General features: G+C 42.4%; 2 protein-coding genes across 7 annotated transcripts in view; one reads left to right on the top strand and one right to left on the bottom strand.

Moving 5' to 3' along the window:
- Positions 1–3242, top strand: part of DEK (DEK proto-oncogene) — a 40670-nt gene extending 37428 nt beyond the window's left edge. For 3 of the 5 annotated variants that reach the window (XM_025382453.1, XM_025382452.1, XM_025382449.1), the window contains one exon: positions 1195–3242. In XM_025382453.1, coding sequence (XP_025238238.1) covers positions 1195–1290 — 96 coding nt within the window. In that variant the 3' untranslated portion in view covers positions 1291–3242. The remainder of the gene's footprint in view (positions 1–1194) is intronic. The other 2 variants (XM_025382451.1, XM_025382454.1) reach the window with 1 other exon arrangement.
- A 310-nt stretch (positions 3243–3552) lies between these two features.
- The window catches only part of KDM1B (lysine demethylase 1B), a 69557-nt gene continuing 52802 nt past the window's right edge, over positions 3553–20307 (bottom strand). For both annotated transcript variants that reach the window (XM_025382445.1, XM_025382446.1), the window contains 7 exons: positions 19758–19889; positions 19096–19170; positions 15042–15158; positions 13882–14007; positions 12222–12344; positions 9794–9946; positions 3553–5475 (listed from right to left, as the gene is read on the bottom strand). In XM_025382445.1, coding sequence (XP_025238230.1) covers positions 5392–5475; positions 9794–9946; positions 12222–12344; positions 13882–14007; positions 15042–15158; positions 19096–19170; positions 19758–19889 — 810 coding nt within the window. In that variant the 3' untranslated portion in view covers positions 3553–5391. The remainder of the gene's footprint in view (positions 5476–9793; positions 9947–12221; positions 12345–13881; positions 14008–15041; positions 15159–19095; positions 19171–19757; positions 19890–20307) is intronic.

Genomic DNA, 20307 nt, shown 5'->3' with positions numbered 1-20307 from the left:
TCTTGGAACCTCCCGGGCAAACAATTAGAGTAATTTAAATGATCGACCATATTTTAGAGGGTTGGCATACTATATAGTCTGTGGACCAAACCATTCTATCTTTGTTGCCTGGTTTTGTAAGCAAAATTTTATTGTAATACAGCCACATCTACTCATTTAACTGTTGTCTATGGCAGCATTGCCACTACAACGTGTAGTTGAGTAGAAACTGACTGGCAAAGTTGAAACTCTTTGTACCATCTAGCCCTTTACAGAAAAAGTTGCTGACCGTGAACTATACAGCGGAAATAAAGCCTGCAGGGTTCTTACAGACTGTGAGCTTATAGTCAGGATTTGAATCAAGCAGCAAGTATAATAGGACTGAGAAAATTGACAAAAGGGAGAAATTTAGAGTCAAATTTTAGTAGTAGAGGACACTTGAGACCACCTGGGTCTTAGGATTTAACTTTAGGGAGAGACTGAGCAGTGGAGTAGAGGAAGCAGTTCATTGTGTTTCAGGTTGTGGAATCGTAGGTAGGGTGTTGGATAACAAGGGTTGGAGAAGAAAGAAGCTTTCTCTAAAAGACACTTAGCGAATGACTTGCCAATGTAAAGAACTGAGTTCACTTATCTGAGATCTATCTAGATGGGTTTTCTTTACCCATGATTGTTGGGGTTTTTTGTTTTTGAGACAGGGCCTTCTTGCTCTGTGGTCCAGGCTGGAGTGCAGTGACACTAACACAGCTCACTACAACCTCAACCTTCTGGGCCCAAGCCATCCTCCTGCCTCAGTAGCTGGGACTACAGGCATGCATCACCATTCCTGACTACTTTTTAAATTTTTTGTAGACACAGGGTCTCGCCAGGTTGCCTGAGGCTGGTTTCGAATTCCTGGGCTCAAGCGATCTTCCCACCTAGGTTTCCCAGAATGTTGGAATTACAGGCGTGAGACATCACATGTGGCTTGTTTATTGTTAATTCATCCCAAACTCTCAGCCTGAACGCACTGAGAATGTTTGCACGCTAGTTTTCCACATCATATACAATATTATTAAAATACTCATTTGGAATACAGTTCCATGTGGGTGAACCAGAGTACGGTTGGGATGGTTGTGGCTATTTGCATGTAGCAGATTTCCTGCTTTTATTCAAAGACAATATTACTGGATATTAAAATCTGCTTTTAACATCATTTTTCCTTTTCACTATACATAGGTCTATGAAAATTATCCTACTTATGATTTAACTGAAAGGAAAGATTTCATAAAAACAACTGTAAAAGAGGTAAATATTTCAATCTTTCAAGTTTGACTTTAGAAATATAAGACAAAAATAATTACATAAAATACTCCATATTTTTCAAAATATTCATGTCACTAAATACATTTGATTCTCACATTTCTTCATAATAGGGAAGTATATTTTTTCTCATTCCCACTTTAAAGCTTAAAATTAAAGTTAGAACAGTTAGTGATAAGACCTGAACTCAGATTATGATGTGGCCTCCTGGTGTACCTGGGTAGCTGGGCATCTCAAAGTTGCTCTCACAGATACTTGAGGAAGTTCCTGTCTACCAGGCAAAGGTGAGGGGAAGATCAGCAGGTAGCTATAATTCTGTATTGAGCTCAACTGGTTTTTGAAGGACAAAATAGTAAAATAGATGTGGAAAAAATGGGATAAAGGTTTATGATTTATGGCAAAATGTTTCTCTTTCATTACAGCTAATTTCTTGAGATAGAGGACAGAGAAGATGACTCGTTCCCATAGATTCAAAGATCTGATTTATACCATTATACCAGCAAAGAGAATGTATTTCCTTTTCTAAATCCTTGTTAAGCAACATTAGAACTTACTGCTGACCTTTTTATCTTGAGTGTTATGTGAATTTGAGTTTGCTATTTTAAATTGCATTTCTATGCCATTTTTAGTTTAAAATCTTGCATGGCATTAACTGTTCCTTGCTTTTATAGTTGTATTTTGTACATTTTGGGTTTCTTTATATAAGGTCATAGATTCTTGAACTGTCGTGGTTTTTAGTGCGCTTAATATTAGCTTGCTTAAGGCATACTTTTAATCAAGTAGAACAGAAACTATTATGACTGGGATTTATACACACAGAGATTGGGTATTTAGTATATGAAATATTTTGAATACACATCTCTGTCAGTGTGAAAATTCAGCAGCAGTGTGTCCATCATATTAAAAATATACAAGCTACAGTTGTCCAGATGACTGAATTGGAACTTTTCTCCTGCATGTGTATATATGTCAGATTGTTAGCATGACAAAAGTGACAGATGTTATTTTTGTATTTTTAAAAAACAATTTGTTGTATATAAAGTTTTTTTATTTCTTTTGTGCAGACCACTTTTTAAACTCACATAGGTAGGTATCTTTACAGTTGTAGACTATGTAATGTCAGTGTTCAGCCAGACAGTATGATGGAGCATGGAAAGTCAATTCAGTGATGGAACACTGAAGGAACAGACAGTTATCCTGCTTTGCTCGAAAGTGTCATCAATTTGTAATTTTAGTATTAACTCTGTAAAAGTGTCTGTAGGTACGTTTTATATTAAGGACAGACCAAAAATCAACATATCAAAGCTTCAAAAACTTTGGGAAAGGGTGGGATTAAGTACAAGCACATTTGGCTTATAGTAAATGAACCGATTTTTATTAACTGCTTTTGCCCATATAAAATACTGATATTTACCGGAAACCTAGCCACCTTCATGATTACGATTAAAGTACCAGATTATAATGCCAGAATATAATGTGCAAGTAATCGTGGATATCTCTGACAAAGTGTGTCTCAAAAATAATATACTTTTACATTAAAGAAATTTAATGTTTCTCTGGAGTTGGGGCTCTGGCTTTTAAAGTTTGTCTAATCAGTGTTGATTCTAGATGATCAACATAACGGACCACTCCTGAATGAGACTAATTTTGTCTTTCAATTTACTGTCTTAAATCAGTTTATTAAATCTGAATTTTAAAACATGCTGCTTATGACAGAATGACACATTTGATGTACCAATTAAGTGTTGAAAAATATCTTTGCATCATAGAACAGAAATATTTATGTTGAATGTTAACAGGTATTTTCACAGGTTTGACTTGTTTGATAGTTAGACACTAGGGAAAGGTAAATAGAAGTGAACAAAATAAGCAACTAAATGAGATCTAATAATTGGCCTTCGATTTTAAATATTTGTTCTTATAAACCTTGTCAATAAAATTAATCTAAATCACTGGTGTTTTAAGTCTCTTGCATTTGATGTCTTATAGGTTATATAGCATTTCCTTCCCTATGGTGAATCATTCTGAAAGGGGATTTTTAAATTGATTCAGCCCTATAACCTATACAATTTGGAGCACTCTTGTGATGATGGAGCATTTTCTTGGAGTGACTTCACAAAACAATAATTGAGGTTAATTTTCTGACCATTTACTATAAAGAAAAGTAGTGATGCATAGAGTATTTGGAAGTGAGGAAATGGAGCTGTTCTGTATGAAAGTTCTTGATGAGTGTGCACACTTATTAAATGGATGTATCACCACTACAGTACAGAGTACATTTGAAAGTCTAGTTTTTTATTAAGTAGTTTTACACAACCAGCTATTCATGAACTGTAGTTAGAACATGGTAAATTTGTATATTTACTGCTACTCAATTACAAAATCTTCAGATGGCATTGAAAAAACATATCCAAAGTAACACAAGAAAAAAGTTGCACGGCTCCTTAAACAAAAAATCAAATGAAGTATGTCACTTGATAGGAACTTTAAAACACACATTTACCATACTTTAAAGTAGGCTTTCCCCTACTTGTAGCACAGTTCAAGTGCCTAGAAACTAACATAATAATTTACTGTTAACCATTTCAAACTTAACATTTTACATTTATCACTTTAAAACACATGCTGTCTAAACATTTTAATACATGATACTTTAAAGCAGAATACTTGCCAGTCAGTACCAATGAGTCTCAACAAATAACCTAAGTATCAGAGTTGTCTTCTTTGAGACATACAGCTGTTAGCTTGTTTTTGGACCATACTTCGGAGGGGCGGGCGGTGGGGGATGTGTCTTAAATGCCTGAGGTTCACTGCACATTCTTTGTGTGTTAGGTATTTACTCGTTATAAACTGACCTACTTTTAATTTTTAAAATACTCAATATTTTGAAGTCTCTTTAAAGTCACATTTACTCCCTTTTTTTAAAGCAAACCAATATAATTATTGTTCAAAAACAAAAGCATATTTCTAACCTGTATACTGAAGTTTCTTGGCAAAATAGGCATCCTGAAGACCCTGAAACCAGTGTTTATTTTAGAAGGAGATATTATTAAACTGTTTTCTGCCATGAGCGTTTTTAAAAAAAGGAAAGTGAATACTTGCCATGTTCTTAGGCCTTTAAAATATGGCTTATAAAATGTGCTATTGACCAGGAGAGCTCACATTTTTCTGCAGTTTTCCAGTGGACCTGCCTATGGAATACTGTAAAGAAAAGTCTGCAAAAATATCTCTAGCGATTGAATCAGTTCTTTTAAATAAAAGAAGGGGAGAGGGGCTTTGATTAAATTATTCTGACAAGTTTTTTTGCTAGTGGTTGCCAAAATTAAGGATAAAGTGTCCTATCACCCAAATTTGGCTTTAAGAAAAAGGTATATTCTGTGTCTATAGTGTGAGGCCCACACTATCTGTGCTCCATTCTCAATGATGCAATACCTATCTGGAAACTTTACTGTTTTGCCAATGGGTGCACAAATCTAAAACATTTTACCACAAAAGATACTTGAATTTAAATTTCTTTTGAACACCCAATGGGAGGAAATATGTACAATATAAAATACCTAGAAGCTTCATTTTACTGTCAACTGGAGTTTGTGCTGTATCCAAAAAAAGTTCTATCTAAATTTTAAGTAAAAGCTCAATCTTGGAGCTATATAAAAAATATTAAGGCTCATTGGTAAAGATATTGATAAATTGTCACAGAAGAAAAACATGGCTTTATCTGGTTTTTAAATGATTCCTGCTTGATTGACTTGGTTTCTCAGTGTATGAAAATTGATCAGCCATACAAAATGTGAAATCTAAAGGGAACTTCCAGCCATGGAACAATCATATCCACGGCCTCAACTGAAACTTATATTCTGCTTTATTCTGAAATCCAGACTCTCAGCAGTAGTTGAACCTATGGAAAATGCAATTAAATCTAAGTGCTTATAAGGATTTTTGGAGTCAGTGCTTTCAGAGTGATGAAATAGGTTTACATTATCATATCATCTTAGAAACATTTCAGTTTTGCTATGTAGAGAGGGTTTTTTCCCATCTTACAAAACTGAGGTTTAATATGTGATTCAAATTGTCCCATCTGGGGTACAGAAGAAAGCTGGGTCCACCGAATTCTTAAAATGCTGCAATCTTGCTTGCTTCTCGAACGCCACTCAAATATGCCCCTGTAACAGTTTGTGGAAAATGCCTGTTTGTTGCCTGTAAAACATAATTACATAATTGGAGATCATGCATAAAGAATTGAGTCGATATCAAAAGGTAAAACAAGCTTAGACTTTATCCGGTCTAGCAAAGATTTGTGCCAGTCCTATGCGCTCATATTCACACTCACCCATCGTAACACTGGAACTTTTCTGGTTATCTAGCCATGCATTGTCAAATTCACTCGTGTATGCTATCTTGAAGTACTATGCAGCACTCTTTAAAATACTAAGTATCTATATGTGACAGGTACTAGAGTTAAGAATAATTAAGACACAATCCCTCCCATCAGACAAGTAATGTAGCTGGTACAATCACAGGCGAAACAAGTACAAAAGATGAAAGGCAATTCAGCCAAGCCGCAGATAGAGTTTTGCTAGATAGGTAGAAAAAATGGGTAGAGAATTAAGTTACTCAAAGGCTAGACCAGGGACCATAAGTTCAGTAAGAAAAAGACCAAATGTGAGTGAGGGCTGTTGGATTGGGAGGAAGTAAAACGACTTAATGACAGTAGAACCTCACTCAAGGAATGGCTGGGGTGGGAATAGAATAAGCGAACCAGGAGGATAGGGGAGGACAGGATAGGAGGAACCCTGAATTGGTGATTTAAGTAATTATGACAAGGTCTGAGATGTGGCTGTGGAAAGGGGTAGCTGAAGAGGAGCTGAACAGACCACAGAAAATGGAGGATAAGAAATGTAGAGGTGAAGTTAAGTGTAGTCACAAACTGATGCCTGGGTAGAAGGGAAAACATCCAGGGGCCAAAGGCTTCAATGAATGGGGGAGTGATTACGTCAGCAGGAATACAGTGACTAGTCACGGGGAGAAAGTGGCAGTGAGGGAAAGAAGCCTCAGAAATAGGTTTTTAGAAGAAGGCGAGGTAGGCTGGGCACGGTGGCTCATGCATGTAATCCCAACACTGGGAGGCCGAGGCAGGCAGATCATCTGAGGTCAGGAGTTTGAGACCAGCCTGACCAACATGATTAAACCCTATCTCTACTAAAGAAATACGAAAATTAGCCGGGCACAGTGGCGCACATCAGCTGAGGCAGAATCACTTGAACCCAGGAGGCGGAGGTTGCAGTGAGCCAAGATTGCGCCACTGCACTCCAGCCTGTGCGACAGAGCGAGACTCCATCTCAAAAAAAAGAAAAAGGCGAGATGATAATTGCATCAAAGCAGCAGAGGAAAGCAAGACGCCATCTAGGCCATGTTCATAACCCTAAGGCACAGCAGCCTGAAACAGCTGTCTCTCAGAAGCTGCTGGCATTTGTTGTCTGGCATGCAGCCTTTGTCTCCTTTCCACAGAGTAAGGTCTTCATAGGCCAAGGAGTCATCAAAATCATCTGGTTTTCAGATGTCATTATTGTGTTTTGTTTTGAAAGGGTCTCTGTCTCCCAGGCTGGAGTGCAGTGGCGTGATCTTGGCTCACTGCAACCTCCGCCTTCCAGGTTCAAGTGATTCTTCTGCCTCAGCGTCCTGAGTAGCTGGGACTACAGGTGCCCGCCACCATGCCCGGCTAATTTTTGTATTGTTAGTAGCAACAGGTTTCACCATGTTGGCCAGGCTCTTCTCAAACTCCTGGCCTCAGGTGATCCACCTGTCTCAGCCTCCCAATGTGGTGGGATTACAGGCGTGAGTCATCACACCGGGCCGATGTTATACTTCTGTAAACAAAAACATTAACTATATTTTAGATGAAACAATGAGATGTGTACTTCCAAACCATATTAGACAAAGTAGGAACACAGGTGAAAGAGTGATAACAGTTCATTTTAAGTTTGGGGTTGGGGGCAGGGGTTTTAACAACAAAAAGCAAACCAATTCATCCCAAAGAATTCTTAGAAAATCTCAGTCATTGGAAGTATGAGGAACCATGGAGGCAGAGGTTAGCAAGGGGTAAAAACAGGATTGGCTTAAAGACTATAGAGAACAATTATTAATACGTCCCTCACCAGATTCCCCATTGACCGGCTGCAACTCCTCAGAGATGTGACTTAGAGATCAGGGGGAAGCACCAAATAAAATGGGGATGAAGTGAAATGAAGCCTTCATAACTAACAATGAAGCTTCCAGTGCCCACAATGCCAGGGGCTGAGCTTCCACCACACAGGAAACTAACTGTTCCCAGATAGTGATGTTTGGGAATCTGGCCATTGGTTGATAAGCTTGCTGGAGCGTTCACAAAGATTTAAAAAAAAAAAATGCCTCGCTCAAATCTAAGCCGACAGTGACGGATCAGGGATTTGGACACGTAGCAGGCAAAGACTACAGCACACAAAATAGGAACTCTGAGACTCTGAGGAAACCAGGGAGGGAGGGAGCAGAAAAGCAAAAACATGCAAAGCTTTAAAACCTTAGAAACAAGTTATAACAAGAGGATGCTACCAAAAAGGAACATTCTGCAAACAAGAAAGTGCTCATAAAGTAAAAGCCAAAATTTTAAAAGTCAATTAGAGAGTTGGACGATTTTAAAATCTCCCCCAAAAGTAGAGAAAGAGATGAATAATAGCAAAGAGGAAAAATCAGATGGTCAATTAAAAAGTTCCAAGATACGGAACAGAATTCTAGAAAGAAAGAAAAACTCATCTTTATTTGAGCAGATAAATAAGAAAATGAAGTAAAAGGATCAGAAATCAGAATAGCAAAACATTTTTCAACAGAAGTAAATCAAGAAAGAGGGATCCTGGAAATAAAGGCCCAGTGCTGGAGAGTGATTTTAACAAAGAGAGACCCCGGCCGGGCGCGGTGGCTCACAAGCCTGTAATCCCAGCACTTTGGGAGGCAGAGGCGGGCAGATCATGAGGTCAGGAGATCGAGACCATCCTGGCTAACACAGTGAAACCCCGTTTCTTTATTTTTTTTTGAGACGGAGTCTTGCTCTGTCGCCCAGGCTGGAGTGCAGTGGCCGGATCTCAGCTCACTGCAAGCTCCGCCTCCCATGTTCACGCCATTCTCCTGCCTCAGCCTCCCAAGTAGCTGGGACTACAGGCGCCTGCCACCTCGCCCGGCTAGTTTTTTTGTATTTTTTTAGTAGAGACGGGGTTTCACCATGTTAGCCAGGATGGTCTCGATCTCCTGACCTCGTGATCCGCCCGTCTCAGCCTCCCAAAGTGCTGGGATTACAGGCTTGAGCCACCGCGCCCGGCCAAAACCCCGTTTCTACTAAAAATACAAAAAATTAGCTGGGTGTGGTGGCAGCGCCTGTAGTCCCAGCTACTCAGGAGGCTGAGGCAGGAGAATGGCGTGAACCCAGGAGGCAGAGCTTGCAGTGAGCCGAGATTGCACTGGCCTAGGTGACAGAGCGAGACTCTGTCTCAATAAAATAAAATAAAATAGAGAGACCCAGGAGGACGCTCTGCAGTCATCTCAGAGGTCGACCAGTGTGGACCAGAGCAGAGCGAAGAGGACTCAGGAAGGGGACATTTCAGGGACTGGAGCTAGCAGGCCAGCTCAGACAGTGTCAACTGTAAATGAGAGACAAACGCAGGGTATGGGAGACATGGGGAGAGGTACAAAGGAATTAAGCTAATGACCAAAGGAGCCATTATAACTACCAAGAAAACAGAAAACTGTGTAAGAAGGTATCAATGGACACCTCCTTGGCTCGGCAGTAAACAACATTTACACAGCCACGTAAATAAATACTGACACCAATTTAATGAAAAGTGTGAAATAACCATGTTGAGCAAATGGTGCAGACGCTGAACAGGCTAAGTCTTTAACCCAATAGGGAGGCAGTCAATAATGTCTGTGTAATGTTAAATCAGAAGATGACTCATAGGCTGGGCATGGTGGCTCACACCTATAATCCTAACACTGGGAGGCTGAGGTGGGAGGGCTGCTTAAGGCCACGGGTTTGAGGCCAGCCTGGGCAACACCACAGACCCCATCTCTACAAAAAATTTTTTTAAAAAACTAGCCAGGCTTGGTGGCACATGCCTGCAGTCCCAGCTACTTGGGAGGCTGAGGTGGGAGTGTCGCCTGGGAGTTTGGGGCTGCAGTGAGCTGGGATGGCACCACTGCACTCCAGTCCGAGCCACAGAGCGAGACCCTGTCTCAAAAAAAACGAAAAAGAAAAAGAGATGCAATATAAAGACTTTCAAAATATGAAGTGAAGTCCAGAAGGAATAGCTGGAAGGTTAAAAACGGCTGCCTCTGGGAGCAAGAAGAGGACGGTGAGAAGGCTTCTGCTGTCTGTGGTCATAAGACTTTTGACACTATTTGAATTGGTTTTTGAACTCTGGGCAGATATCATTTGAGATGAAAAAGAAATCAAAATACAAGTACTTGGGTTTGGAATCAAGATCCATACCTCACCAGCAAAAAAGATGGTTCCCTGAATGTCTTCGGCAATGATATCGTAGGCCTCCCCACTTCCACCTGTCTTCACAAAACTGTATGCCATCTGGATCCATGGGTCTGTGCTCCACCGGGTGACAAAATACTTTGTGGGATCTGGGACCTCCTGTGTCCAATAGAAAGGAATGATGAAGTAGAATCAAGAAGGGACGTAGACATGGTGCAACCCAACTCGTACATTTTGCCCCCTGCCCATTCCTGTATCATTCTGAAACAGTTCTCAAGATGTTCCTCCTGCTGCCTTTAAATCTACCCAGGCCGGTATCTGCATATTATCCTCTCTCTCCTGCCCCACCGCCCACACACACTTCCCTCACTTCTATACCTCCTCCTTCTGCCCGGGACACACACTCGCTCTACTGGGGGCTATCACCCATGGCTAAGAGTTTGGGCCTTCCCTTTTCCATCGGGTGGCAACAGAAAGGAGTCTCTGGCCCAAGAAGAAAAGGGAAAGGTGGAGTCTCAGGATCACAGGCTGGAATTCTCAACAGGGTTCTCCACAAAACAGTGATACCAGGGTATGTTTCACATTCACTCAATTTAAAATATAGCAGTCCCCTCTTCTCTGCCAGGAATATGTTCCATGACCCGCAGTGGATGCCTGAAACCATGGACAGGACCGATACTATACAATGTTTTTTCCTATTCATACGTATGATAAAGTTTCATTTATACATTAGGTACCGAGATTAATGACAATAATAATAGACCAATTATAACGCTATACTGAAATAAAAGGTATGTGAACATGGCTCTGGTAACAGATGACCCTTGAGTGACTAAAGGGCAGGCAACATCTACAGTGTGGAGGTACTGGACACACTCTTCAGAACGGTGCATGACTGAAAACTTAGGAATCTATTTCTGGAATTTTCCATCAAATATTTTCAGACCTTGGTTTACCACAGTAACTGTAACTACGAAAGCAAAGCCTCGAGTAAGAGAGAATGACTGTAATTTGTCAACTGGCCTCCAACAAGCATCACCATGAATAATATTTCTATAGAAACGGTATGCTAAGTTCCAAACAACTAATGTAAAAAACAAACTTTTGAACAAAAACTCCAACCAAGGGATTGCATCACTAGATAGATCCTCTCATATAAATTAGCAACAAGGCCGGCCACACAGTGGCTCAGAGCGCCTGTAATCCCAGCACTTTGGGAGGCCGAGGTAGGCCGATCACTTGAGGTCAGGAGTTCGAGACCAGTCAGGCAAACATGGTGAAACCCTGTCTCTACTAAAAATACTGAAAATACAAAATAAAACATACAAAAATTAGCCGGGTGTGGTGGAGCACGCCTGTAATCCCAGCCTACTCGGGAGGCTGAGGCAGGAGAATCGCTTGAACCCAGGAGGCGGAGGTTTGCCGTGAGCCAAAATTGTGCCACTGCAATCCAGCCGGGGTGAAAGAGACTCCGTCTCAGAAATAAATAAATTAAAATGAAATAAAATAAGCAACATATCTGAATGCCCTTTTCTCTTTAATTTATGTAACTTTTGAGTCATTTCACTTCTATTTCTGCTCCTTTATTTGAAAAAGACATAGGCCATGGCCATTTACAATCTCCAGAGATGGTGAGATTTAGTACACTGGCAAACAAAGTATCCTGAGCTCCTTGGAGAAAAGAGACTATCTGCATGTGTGGGATATTTTAAAAAGCTGGACAAGGCTCCTCTGAAAAGGAAAGCTGTAGTCAAAGCTTGTAGGGCTTCAGTAAATATAGAATTCATGTAGAAAATACTGAGCCTTTTATATCCTTACCAAAAAAAAAAAAAAAAAAGGAAGTGTGTATGATGTGAGAAGAAAAAAAGGAAGACAATTGTGTAAAAAAGGGCACAGGGCACTGTTACAGGCAGAATCATGTCCCCCTCAAATTCCTACGTGGACACCCTGACCCTCAGAATGTGACTGTATTTCGTGACAGGGTCTCCAACGGGTAATTACTTTAAAGTGAGGTCGCCAGGGTGAGCCTTAATCTAATCTGATTGGTGTCCTCATAAGAAGAGGAGATGAGGACACAGACACACACAGAGGGAAGCCCATGTGAGGACACAGGGAGAAGATGGCATCTACCAGCCAAGCAGAGAGGACCTAGGAGAAACCAACCCTGCCGACACCTTGATCTCAGGCTTCCAGCCTCCAGAACTGTAAGGAATGTTTCTGTTGTCTAAGGCAGCCAGTCTGTGGTGCTCTGTGATGACAGCCCTCAAGACTAATCTCAGTGCTGAGGTGGGCAGTGGGACTGTGAAAGAAAGAAGACTGTGGCCTCTGCCTTCCTTCCCATGATTCTCAGTGACGCTGGCTGCCTGGGCTTCCACATCCACTCTGGATAGCAAGCATGGCTTGCCCCTTTCAGGGAGGGCTTTCTCTCTCTCACCTGCTCCTTGAACAGCTCCCGGAGCGTGGCCATGCACTGCTGCAGCACCTGTTTGTCGTCCAGGGTCCTCACGGACGCGACAGCCTCCCCAGCAATCACAGACATCAGCACGCTGTGCTTCTTCTGGAGACATGAAAGGGAAAAAAGCAGAAAGTCTCTGAGTGCTCAGCTCCCACAGATAAGGGCCTCACTTTTTTTTTTTTTTTTTTTAATCGAGACAAGAGTTTTGCTATGTCACCAGGCTGGAGTGCAATGGCGCAATCTTGTCTCACTGCAACCTCTGCCTCCTGGGTTCAAGTGATTCTCCTGCCTCAGCCTCCCGAGTAGCTGGGATTACAGGCATCCGCCACCATGCCCGACTAATTTTTGTATTTTCAGTAGAGACAGGGTTTCACCATGTTGGCCAGGCTGGTCTCAAACCCCTGACCTCAGGTGATCTGCCCACCTCGGCCTCCCAAAGTGCTGGGATTACAGGCATGAGCCACTGTGCCCGGCCAAGAGCCCTACTCTCACGAGTTAAATTTCACTATTTCTGGCTGCCCCTTATCCTCATGTCACTCGCCAGTCCATTTTCCTCGCAAACACACATTATTTATCCATCTATTCACTATTCATCCATCTATTGCTTCCTGCTGGGGGGGAAAAAAAAACACTAAGAAATGTAAATAGCAAATTTAGGGTTCCCTTGGCTGTTCACTGATTAAAGCTTGCTTCAGAAGAAGTAGAAAGAGATGGAGAAGGAAAATCTCCAGATAAAACAATGAAAAAAAAAGAACCCTCAAATGGTAAAGAAAATCTGCCCTCAGCTCCTATGTGAAACCTTTTAAGACAAAGTTTCTTGAAATTGAAAGTCAGAAACCGCTGTGATTCTTTTGCGTGGCAGCGCCATGACAGCAGGGAAAGTGACCACCATCCAGCTCTGGGTATGCCATTCTCCTCTCTCCTTCCTTCCCTCAGCTCTCACATCTGTTGACACTCACACCCTCCCTCACCAATCATACACCCCTTCCCAGTTCCCTAGAGGGCCCTAACAGAGGAAGTTCCAAGCACCACTCATTTTCTCTGCTGTCTCCAACTTCACCTAAGAGGAACTCCCCTAGAGCCTGAAATGACAGTTTCCACAAGCATCCAATTCATGTCCCAGGGAGCAACATGAGGACTTCAAGAAGACAAGACATGGCCGGGTGCGGTGGCTCACGCCTGTAATCCCAGCACTTTGGGAGGCCAAGGCTGGCAGGTCACGAGGTCAGAAGACCATCCTGACCAACATGGTGAAACCTGATCTCTACTCAAAATACAAAAATTAGCTGGGTGTGGTGGTGGGCACCTGTAATCCCAGCTACTCGGGAGGCTGAGCCAGAAGAAAGGCTTGAACCCAGGAGTGGGGGGGTTACAGTGAGCCGAGATTGTGCATTCCACTGCACTCCAGCCTGGTGACAGAGGAAGACTGTCTCAAAAAAAAAAAAAAAAAGCCATAGCAAATACTGGGGCTCCTTTCCTATAGGAAAATGTCCAGTCCAAGTGTCCTCCCAGAATATAAACATAGACTAAGGGTCTCCACAATGTTCGTTAGTTCCTGAGTTTGACAGGTGAGTAATTATCACATCAAGTTCTAAACTTTAAGACGGAAATTCAAACCACAGTTCACGAATGCTTTTACCTGGGGATCCATGTCATAGAACACAGCAAAAAGCCCTCGCTTGCTGGCACTGGGAGGAACGTGACCAAAAAAGTCAGCCCCTTGAACTTTACTGTCCCAAAATCTATATGGAAATTGTAAGGCAATCTGCAAAGTGAGCAAAAGAAAGATGGTTAGGTGTTTGTCGTCACAAAACCACACACAATCTGTCAGCAGCGAGCTGTAGCTCTACTCTCACACACACGCTGCCCGAAAGAACAAACCCAAGCACCGCTCTTTCCATTTTCCTCACCTCCTTTTCTCCTTGTGAACTCCTTGCTTTTTTCTTTTCTTTTTTGGGGGGGAGGTGGTTTGAGACGGAGTTTTGCTATTGTTGCCCAGGTGGGAGTGCAATGGAGCAATCTTGGCTCACTGTAGCCTCCACCTTCCGGGTTCAAGTGATTCTCCTGCCTTAGCATCCCAAGTAGCTGGGATTACAGGCGCACACCTCCACGCCCAGCTAATTTTGTATTTTTAGTAGAGACAAGATTTCACCATGTTGGTCAGGATGGTCTCTAACTCCTGACTTCAGGTGATCCACCCTCCTCGGCCTCCCAAAGTGCTGGGATTACAGGCGTGAGCCACCGCGCCCAGCCCAGCTCCTTGCTTTTGATGCCATTCAGTTCCATTCCCATGGATAATGGAACTCACTGGCAGCCTACAAGCTAGTCTGAAGACACCCAGCATTCCTAAGACTCACTCCTGGGCATATGTCCCTAAGTTAAACTCTCACTACTCATAGGTGTGTCAGAATCTGCTGCAGCACTGGCACATTCTGCTACAGGAGATATTAAAGGCAGGAGAAATAAACCACTGTCCTCACTGGGGCCAACGAGTGGAAAGCAGACCAGAAAGCAAGCAGAAGGGGGGAAAAAAAAGAGATAAAAGAATTGCTTATCCCAAATTCAAATTCTGAATAACAAGATTCTTTCTCCTAAAGTCAAAACCCACAGACCTCAGCCAGCTCTGCTCCTTTCGTTTTGATATTCTTTTGTGTTCTTCATCAACAATTACTCAAATGACAAGGAAATCTTTGAATTTTATTTGTATTCAAATAGTACCCCCTACTTCTCCATATCAGAAGTGAACATCTATCATCTGACATTAATCTCTTTCTGAGGATGAAGTCATTTAAAAGTCACCTTTTCAATGATGCCTGCGCCTAAGCTGTTGATAGCCTTCATCTTCTTCTCTGACAACGGTGGATTAAACTGAATGGCACCTTTCTGTAGTAAAGCCAGTGGTACAGTGACTAACACCTGTGGAAAATAATTAACAGTTAACACACAAAGAGCAACAGAACCTCACAGTACAACTACACCAGTATCAAAAACCCACGCTGTTATATTGGCAAGAACAGGGCTGCCATGTGCAACTGTGCAGGTTGTTCACTGCACAAGGGTGCCAGTGCCTGGCTAAGCAGAAGTGGCAACCACAGGGAAGAATCTGCAAAAAAAAAATGTACTGATGGCGAATAATAATCTTGGATAAGAAGAGTCAGCAGAAGCCAGGTGCAGTGGTTCATGCCTGTAATCCCAGCACTTTGAGAGGCTGAGGTGGGCAGATCATCTGAGGTCAGAAGATCGAGACCAGCCTGGCCAACATGGTGAAACCCCATCTGTACAAAAATACAAAAATTAGCCAGGTGTGGTGGCAGGTGCCTGTAATCCCAGCTACTCGGGAGGCTGAGGTGGGAGAATCTCTTGAACCCGGGAGGCAGAGGTTGCAGTGAGCCAAGATTGCACCACTACACTCCAGCCTGGGTGACAGAGTGGCCTGGGTGACACAGCGACACCGTCTCAAAAAAAAAAAAAAAAAAAGCGTCAGCAGAACCCAACCCTGCAAAGCAGTACTTGGGGAGGAAAGAGCCCTAACTATGGAGTCAGGAGTGCTTTGTGCATCATTCCTGATACATTCTACTGTGTGGCCAAGCCTGCTACTCATCTCTGCCATCCCTCTATAAAATGAAGGTAGTATCTGCCCCACTAACCTCTGAGAATTAGGGTGATGCTTTAAAACTAAAATTTACAAGATACATCAATATGTTTCATAAGTGGTAAAGCACATCACAAACATTAGGAATTGGATATTTCTGGCTCCAGACCCCATTACTGCTGCTACAATCAGGACGCCATTACTACTACTGCCAGCTCCAGAATCACGCCACCTACAGAACAATGTGCACCAGCAAAATGCATGCCTTACGGCCTCCTTCTTGACTTGTGGTTACTGACTAAACCCTGTGACTTTCATGAACCCTGCTGCAGAAGAGCCAAACACCTCCACCATTGTGTGCTCTCCAACAGAGGCAGCAGAAGGGAAGCGAAAGTCAACCTATACCTTCTAAATCTCATGCGAGTGCATCGGATTGCCTGGGCTGGATGATGTTTAGAAACCTGCTGTAAGGAGTTGAGGAAGGGTGTGCATATTTACTTCCTGATATCTGCAGTACAGGATGACACCCTAGGCTCAGACTGGAATGGAGTTGAAGACCAGCCACCTGATCTACCCGAGCCTTCAAAGATGTTGTATGTTGTATATTTGGCTTAACTCTCAATTCTAGGATCACAGGAAGCTCAGAGTTCTGTGATTTTGTCACTATTTTCTGCCACATGAAAATTTTATAAAGTATAAAATATGTTCTCTATCATCAAGAAGTTTATAATCTATTTATAGATAATTACTATGCAACCAAAAAAAAAAAATCAGGCAAACCACAACAAAAAACCAATTACTATCCAATTAAATTATATATAAGAACTACAAGAAAATAAATAAAATCTAGATTTTTTTCCCTTTTTTTAAAGAGACAGGGTCTTGCTCTGTTGCCCCAGCTGGCGTACAATGGCATGATCACAGCTCAGAGCAGCCTCAAACTCCTGGGCTCAAGTGATCCTCTCGCCTCAGCTTCTTGGAGTAGCTGGGACCACGGGTGTACACCACCACACCCATGGTGGTGATCTTTTTGTTTTGTAGAGACCGGGTCTCACCATGTTGCCCAGGCTGGTCTCAAACTCCTGGCCTCAAGCCATCTTCTCACCTCAGCATCCCAAAGTGCTGTGATTACAGGCGTGAGCCACCATGCCCAAAAATCTAGATGTTTTCTTAATGACAAAAGAGCACTGAAAAGCATAAGAACTTGAGTAGCCCAGGTGCAGTGGCTCACACCTATAATCCCAGCACTTTGGGAGGCCAAGGCGAGAGGATTGCTTAAGACCATGAGTTCAAGACCAGCCTGGACAACATAGGGAGACACTGTCTCTATAAAAAAAATTTTTTTAATTAGCTGGGTGTGGTGGCATGTGCCTGTGGTCCCAGTTACACAGGAGGCTGAGGTGGGAGAACTACTCAAGCCCAGGAGTTTAAGGCTGCTGTGAGCTACAAACTGCACCACTGCACTTCCGCTTGGGCAACAGAATAAGACCCTGTAGAAAAAAAAGAAAGATAAATCTTGGGTAAACAAATAGGCAAATGATATAAACACATCCTAGTAAGGAACTAAAGCGAGATGTCAATGGAAGCAGCCTAGACTGAGTGAGTTTGCCAGAGGTTCACTGGTCTATCACGTTAGGTTGAAAATTTTTCTCTTACAAGCTTAGGGAAACTTCCAATGCAAACTGTGATGTGTGCTAGCTACAAGAAAAATATTTGTTTTAAACATCTCAAAGTGCAGCCTGAAGCTGTGCCCTAATTTCTCCAGAAGGCTGGAATACAAACACAGAAAGGCACAAGTACTGGCCAGGGTCAGCGAAGGACGGGGGTCATAACCAGCTTGCTGTCCCAGACACCAAGAAGCGGAGCCACAGAACGGCAGAGGCTGAACTGTCGGATGACTTGCAATTTTAAAAGGTAGTATTTTTAAACACTGTTTACCACCAGGCAGAACCTATTAAGAGCTTACAGAGAAGGTCACTGCAGACAAGGTTCTTAACCACAGCTGCACACAGGAATCACTTGAGAAGCTTTAAAAATACGACTAGCCGGGCATGGTGGTGCATGCCTGTAGTCCCAGCTACTCGAGGGAGGCTCAGGTGAGAGGATCCCTTGAGCCCAAGTGCTCGAGGCTACAGTGAGCTATGACTGTGCCATTGCACTCCAGCCTGGGCAACAGACCGAGACCCTGTCTCTGAAAAAAACAAAAAAGCAAGGCCAATTCAACAAGAATGTATCAGGGTGGGGCTTTGCAACCTTTCTTTGTAAGCACCTCCCAGGTGATTCTGAAGTGCAGCCCAGGGATTGCTGCCCAAAATCTCCTAGTTGTTTAATGGCAGGAGTAATGTTAGGACCCCCTGCCCCAACTCTAACTCATTCCCCTAGACCTGTCTTTCCCATGTGATGCGCACTCCTTTATTTCTGTATGAAAACCAAGGACTATGAAACAAGTTTTAGATAGCTGAAGTGCAGGAAGCATAGCAAGTCTCAGAACTAGTGATAGTTCATCAATTACATTTTTTCATAGTCACTTAAGATACAACTAAACTTAAATTTTCAAGGTTTACTAAATCCCTTCTAACCCAAGCAGGCACCTTTATTCTCCAGTACTATAAATCTCAGTGTGATTTCAGGTATTCAATTCAGCAGTACCTTGTACTGTTCACCTACTAAAGCTGTTTACAAAAAACTTAAGCCATATAAAAGTACTTCTGACAGTTTCAAGATTTCAAGATGAAAATACAACTTTCTTGATCTGAAAAAGGATTCCGTGGTTAAAAACAAAATGTGGAGAGCACAAAATAAAAGTAAAACAGATTTCTTTAATGAAGTAAGATAGATTTCTTCAATGCAGGACTTCTCAGAGCCTTTAATATACTTCTATTTAACCCTATACAACTCCTATTTAACTCTAAAAGTAGAGTATCATATACAATACTTCCCAAACTTACTTGGCCTTGCCAAACTTATTTGACCAAGGAATGTTTTTTGTTGTTCAACTCTCAGGACTAACGTGCTCTAGAACTCACCTCAAGGAATGCAATTCAGAATTCCATCTGCCATGTATCTATACAGTGTTAGAGCAATGAAGCCAGCTTTGCGTATCTACACACTATTAAGTGGAGATATATAACTTACCAGAAATCCAACAAGGCTCCAGGCAGATTCCCAAAGGCAAACTCCTTGATAGGAAAGATTTCTCCTTCCCTCCAAGCCCCTGGCAGCAAGGGTTGCTACCCACGCTTGTACTGCCCTAGCTCTTACCTTTTGTGCAGAATGCCCTGTGCCGTCTGTAGTGGTAACCTGCACTTCATCTCCAGAATAATCAACACTCTGCACCTGCCCAAAAAGCAATTATGACAGAAAGTGAGGGATGGAACCACAGGATCCAGGATCCTTTCCGATTCTCCTATTACATGAATGTACATCTCCAAGGCTAAGGGGAATCTTTTCCTGGCATTCAGAGATCTAAACAATTGTTATAGCTGAACTCAGGGAGTTAGGTCAGAATATACAAAATAAATACTGTGCCAGAATATAGAAAATAGTTATAATATGGTGTGAAGTGAAATACGGATAAGTTATCACCCCCATGATTACAATAGCACACAATACAAATGCACGGAGACAAAGATTTGGAGGGAAAATTTTAAAGTGAAAATAACTGCACTGGGTTAGGAAGGTTGTGAGCAATTTGAATAACTTCTTAATAGAAATGCACTGGGGCCACTACGGTTTCCAAGCAGCAGCAGCTGCCTCACTGACATGGATAATGCTAAACAGGCTACGAATGAGCCACAAAAGTACTTCCAGACCCTGGCTAAACACCAAAGCCAGCCCCATTCTCCTGCGTGAGCCGCATGCTCAGAACTTCACATCCTCCCCAAACAAGGCAGAGCCAGAGCCTCCCAGCAGTTGATACTCACTGGAGATTTGAGTCGAATGTCTAGCCCTTCTGCCAGTTTTTCAATTATCACCGAGTACCCGGGAGTTAGCAGAGTGTGGTCACCAGCAAACTGGGCAAAGAACTCATTGTGGTCCCAGGAGCGAGCAGATACCTGGGAAACAAGAGAGGCAGGGGACACAGCTGTGTAAATCCTTGCGCCTGTGCCTGAGGGCCAATACGAGGAGCTCCAGGTAGGAATAGTCACCAAGGCAGGAGGGCAGGAGATGGGCAGACCAGCCCAGGCAGAGACCACCATTGCGGGGAGGAAATCTTGATAATTTTATTGGAGGAAAGTTTATTTGAGAACAAAAGGTCCATATGACTTGTTATATGACTTGATAACAACAGAAGCTGATTTTATGTATTGACAACTCTGGCAAAGTAGAATTCTATGAGGGTAAAACTGTATTTGATCAACATTTATAAATATGCTACCTGTCCTCAACATGGAAGCTCTACAGAGTAGAAACCCAGCACGATTTTGGAAAACAGCACGATTCCAATCACAATGCAAAACCAAGCAGAAATGG

The sequence above is a fragment of the Theropithecus gelada genome, chromosome 4, assembly GCF_003255815.1.
Source record: "Theropithecus gelada isolate Dixy chromosome 4, Tgel_1.0, whole genome shotgun sequence".
Lineage (NCBI taxonomy): Eukaryota > Metazoa > Chordata > Mammalia > Primates > Cercopithecidae > Theropithecus > Theropithecus gelada.
This window is presented reverse-complemented; position numbering and strand designations above follow the sequence as displayed.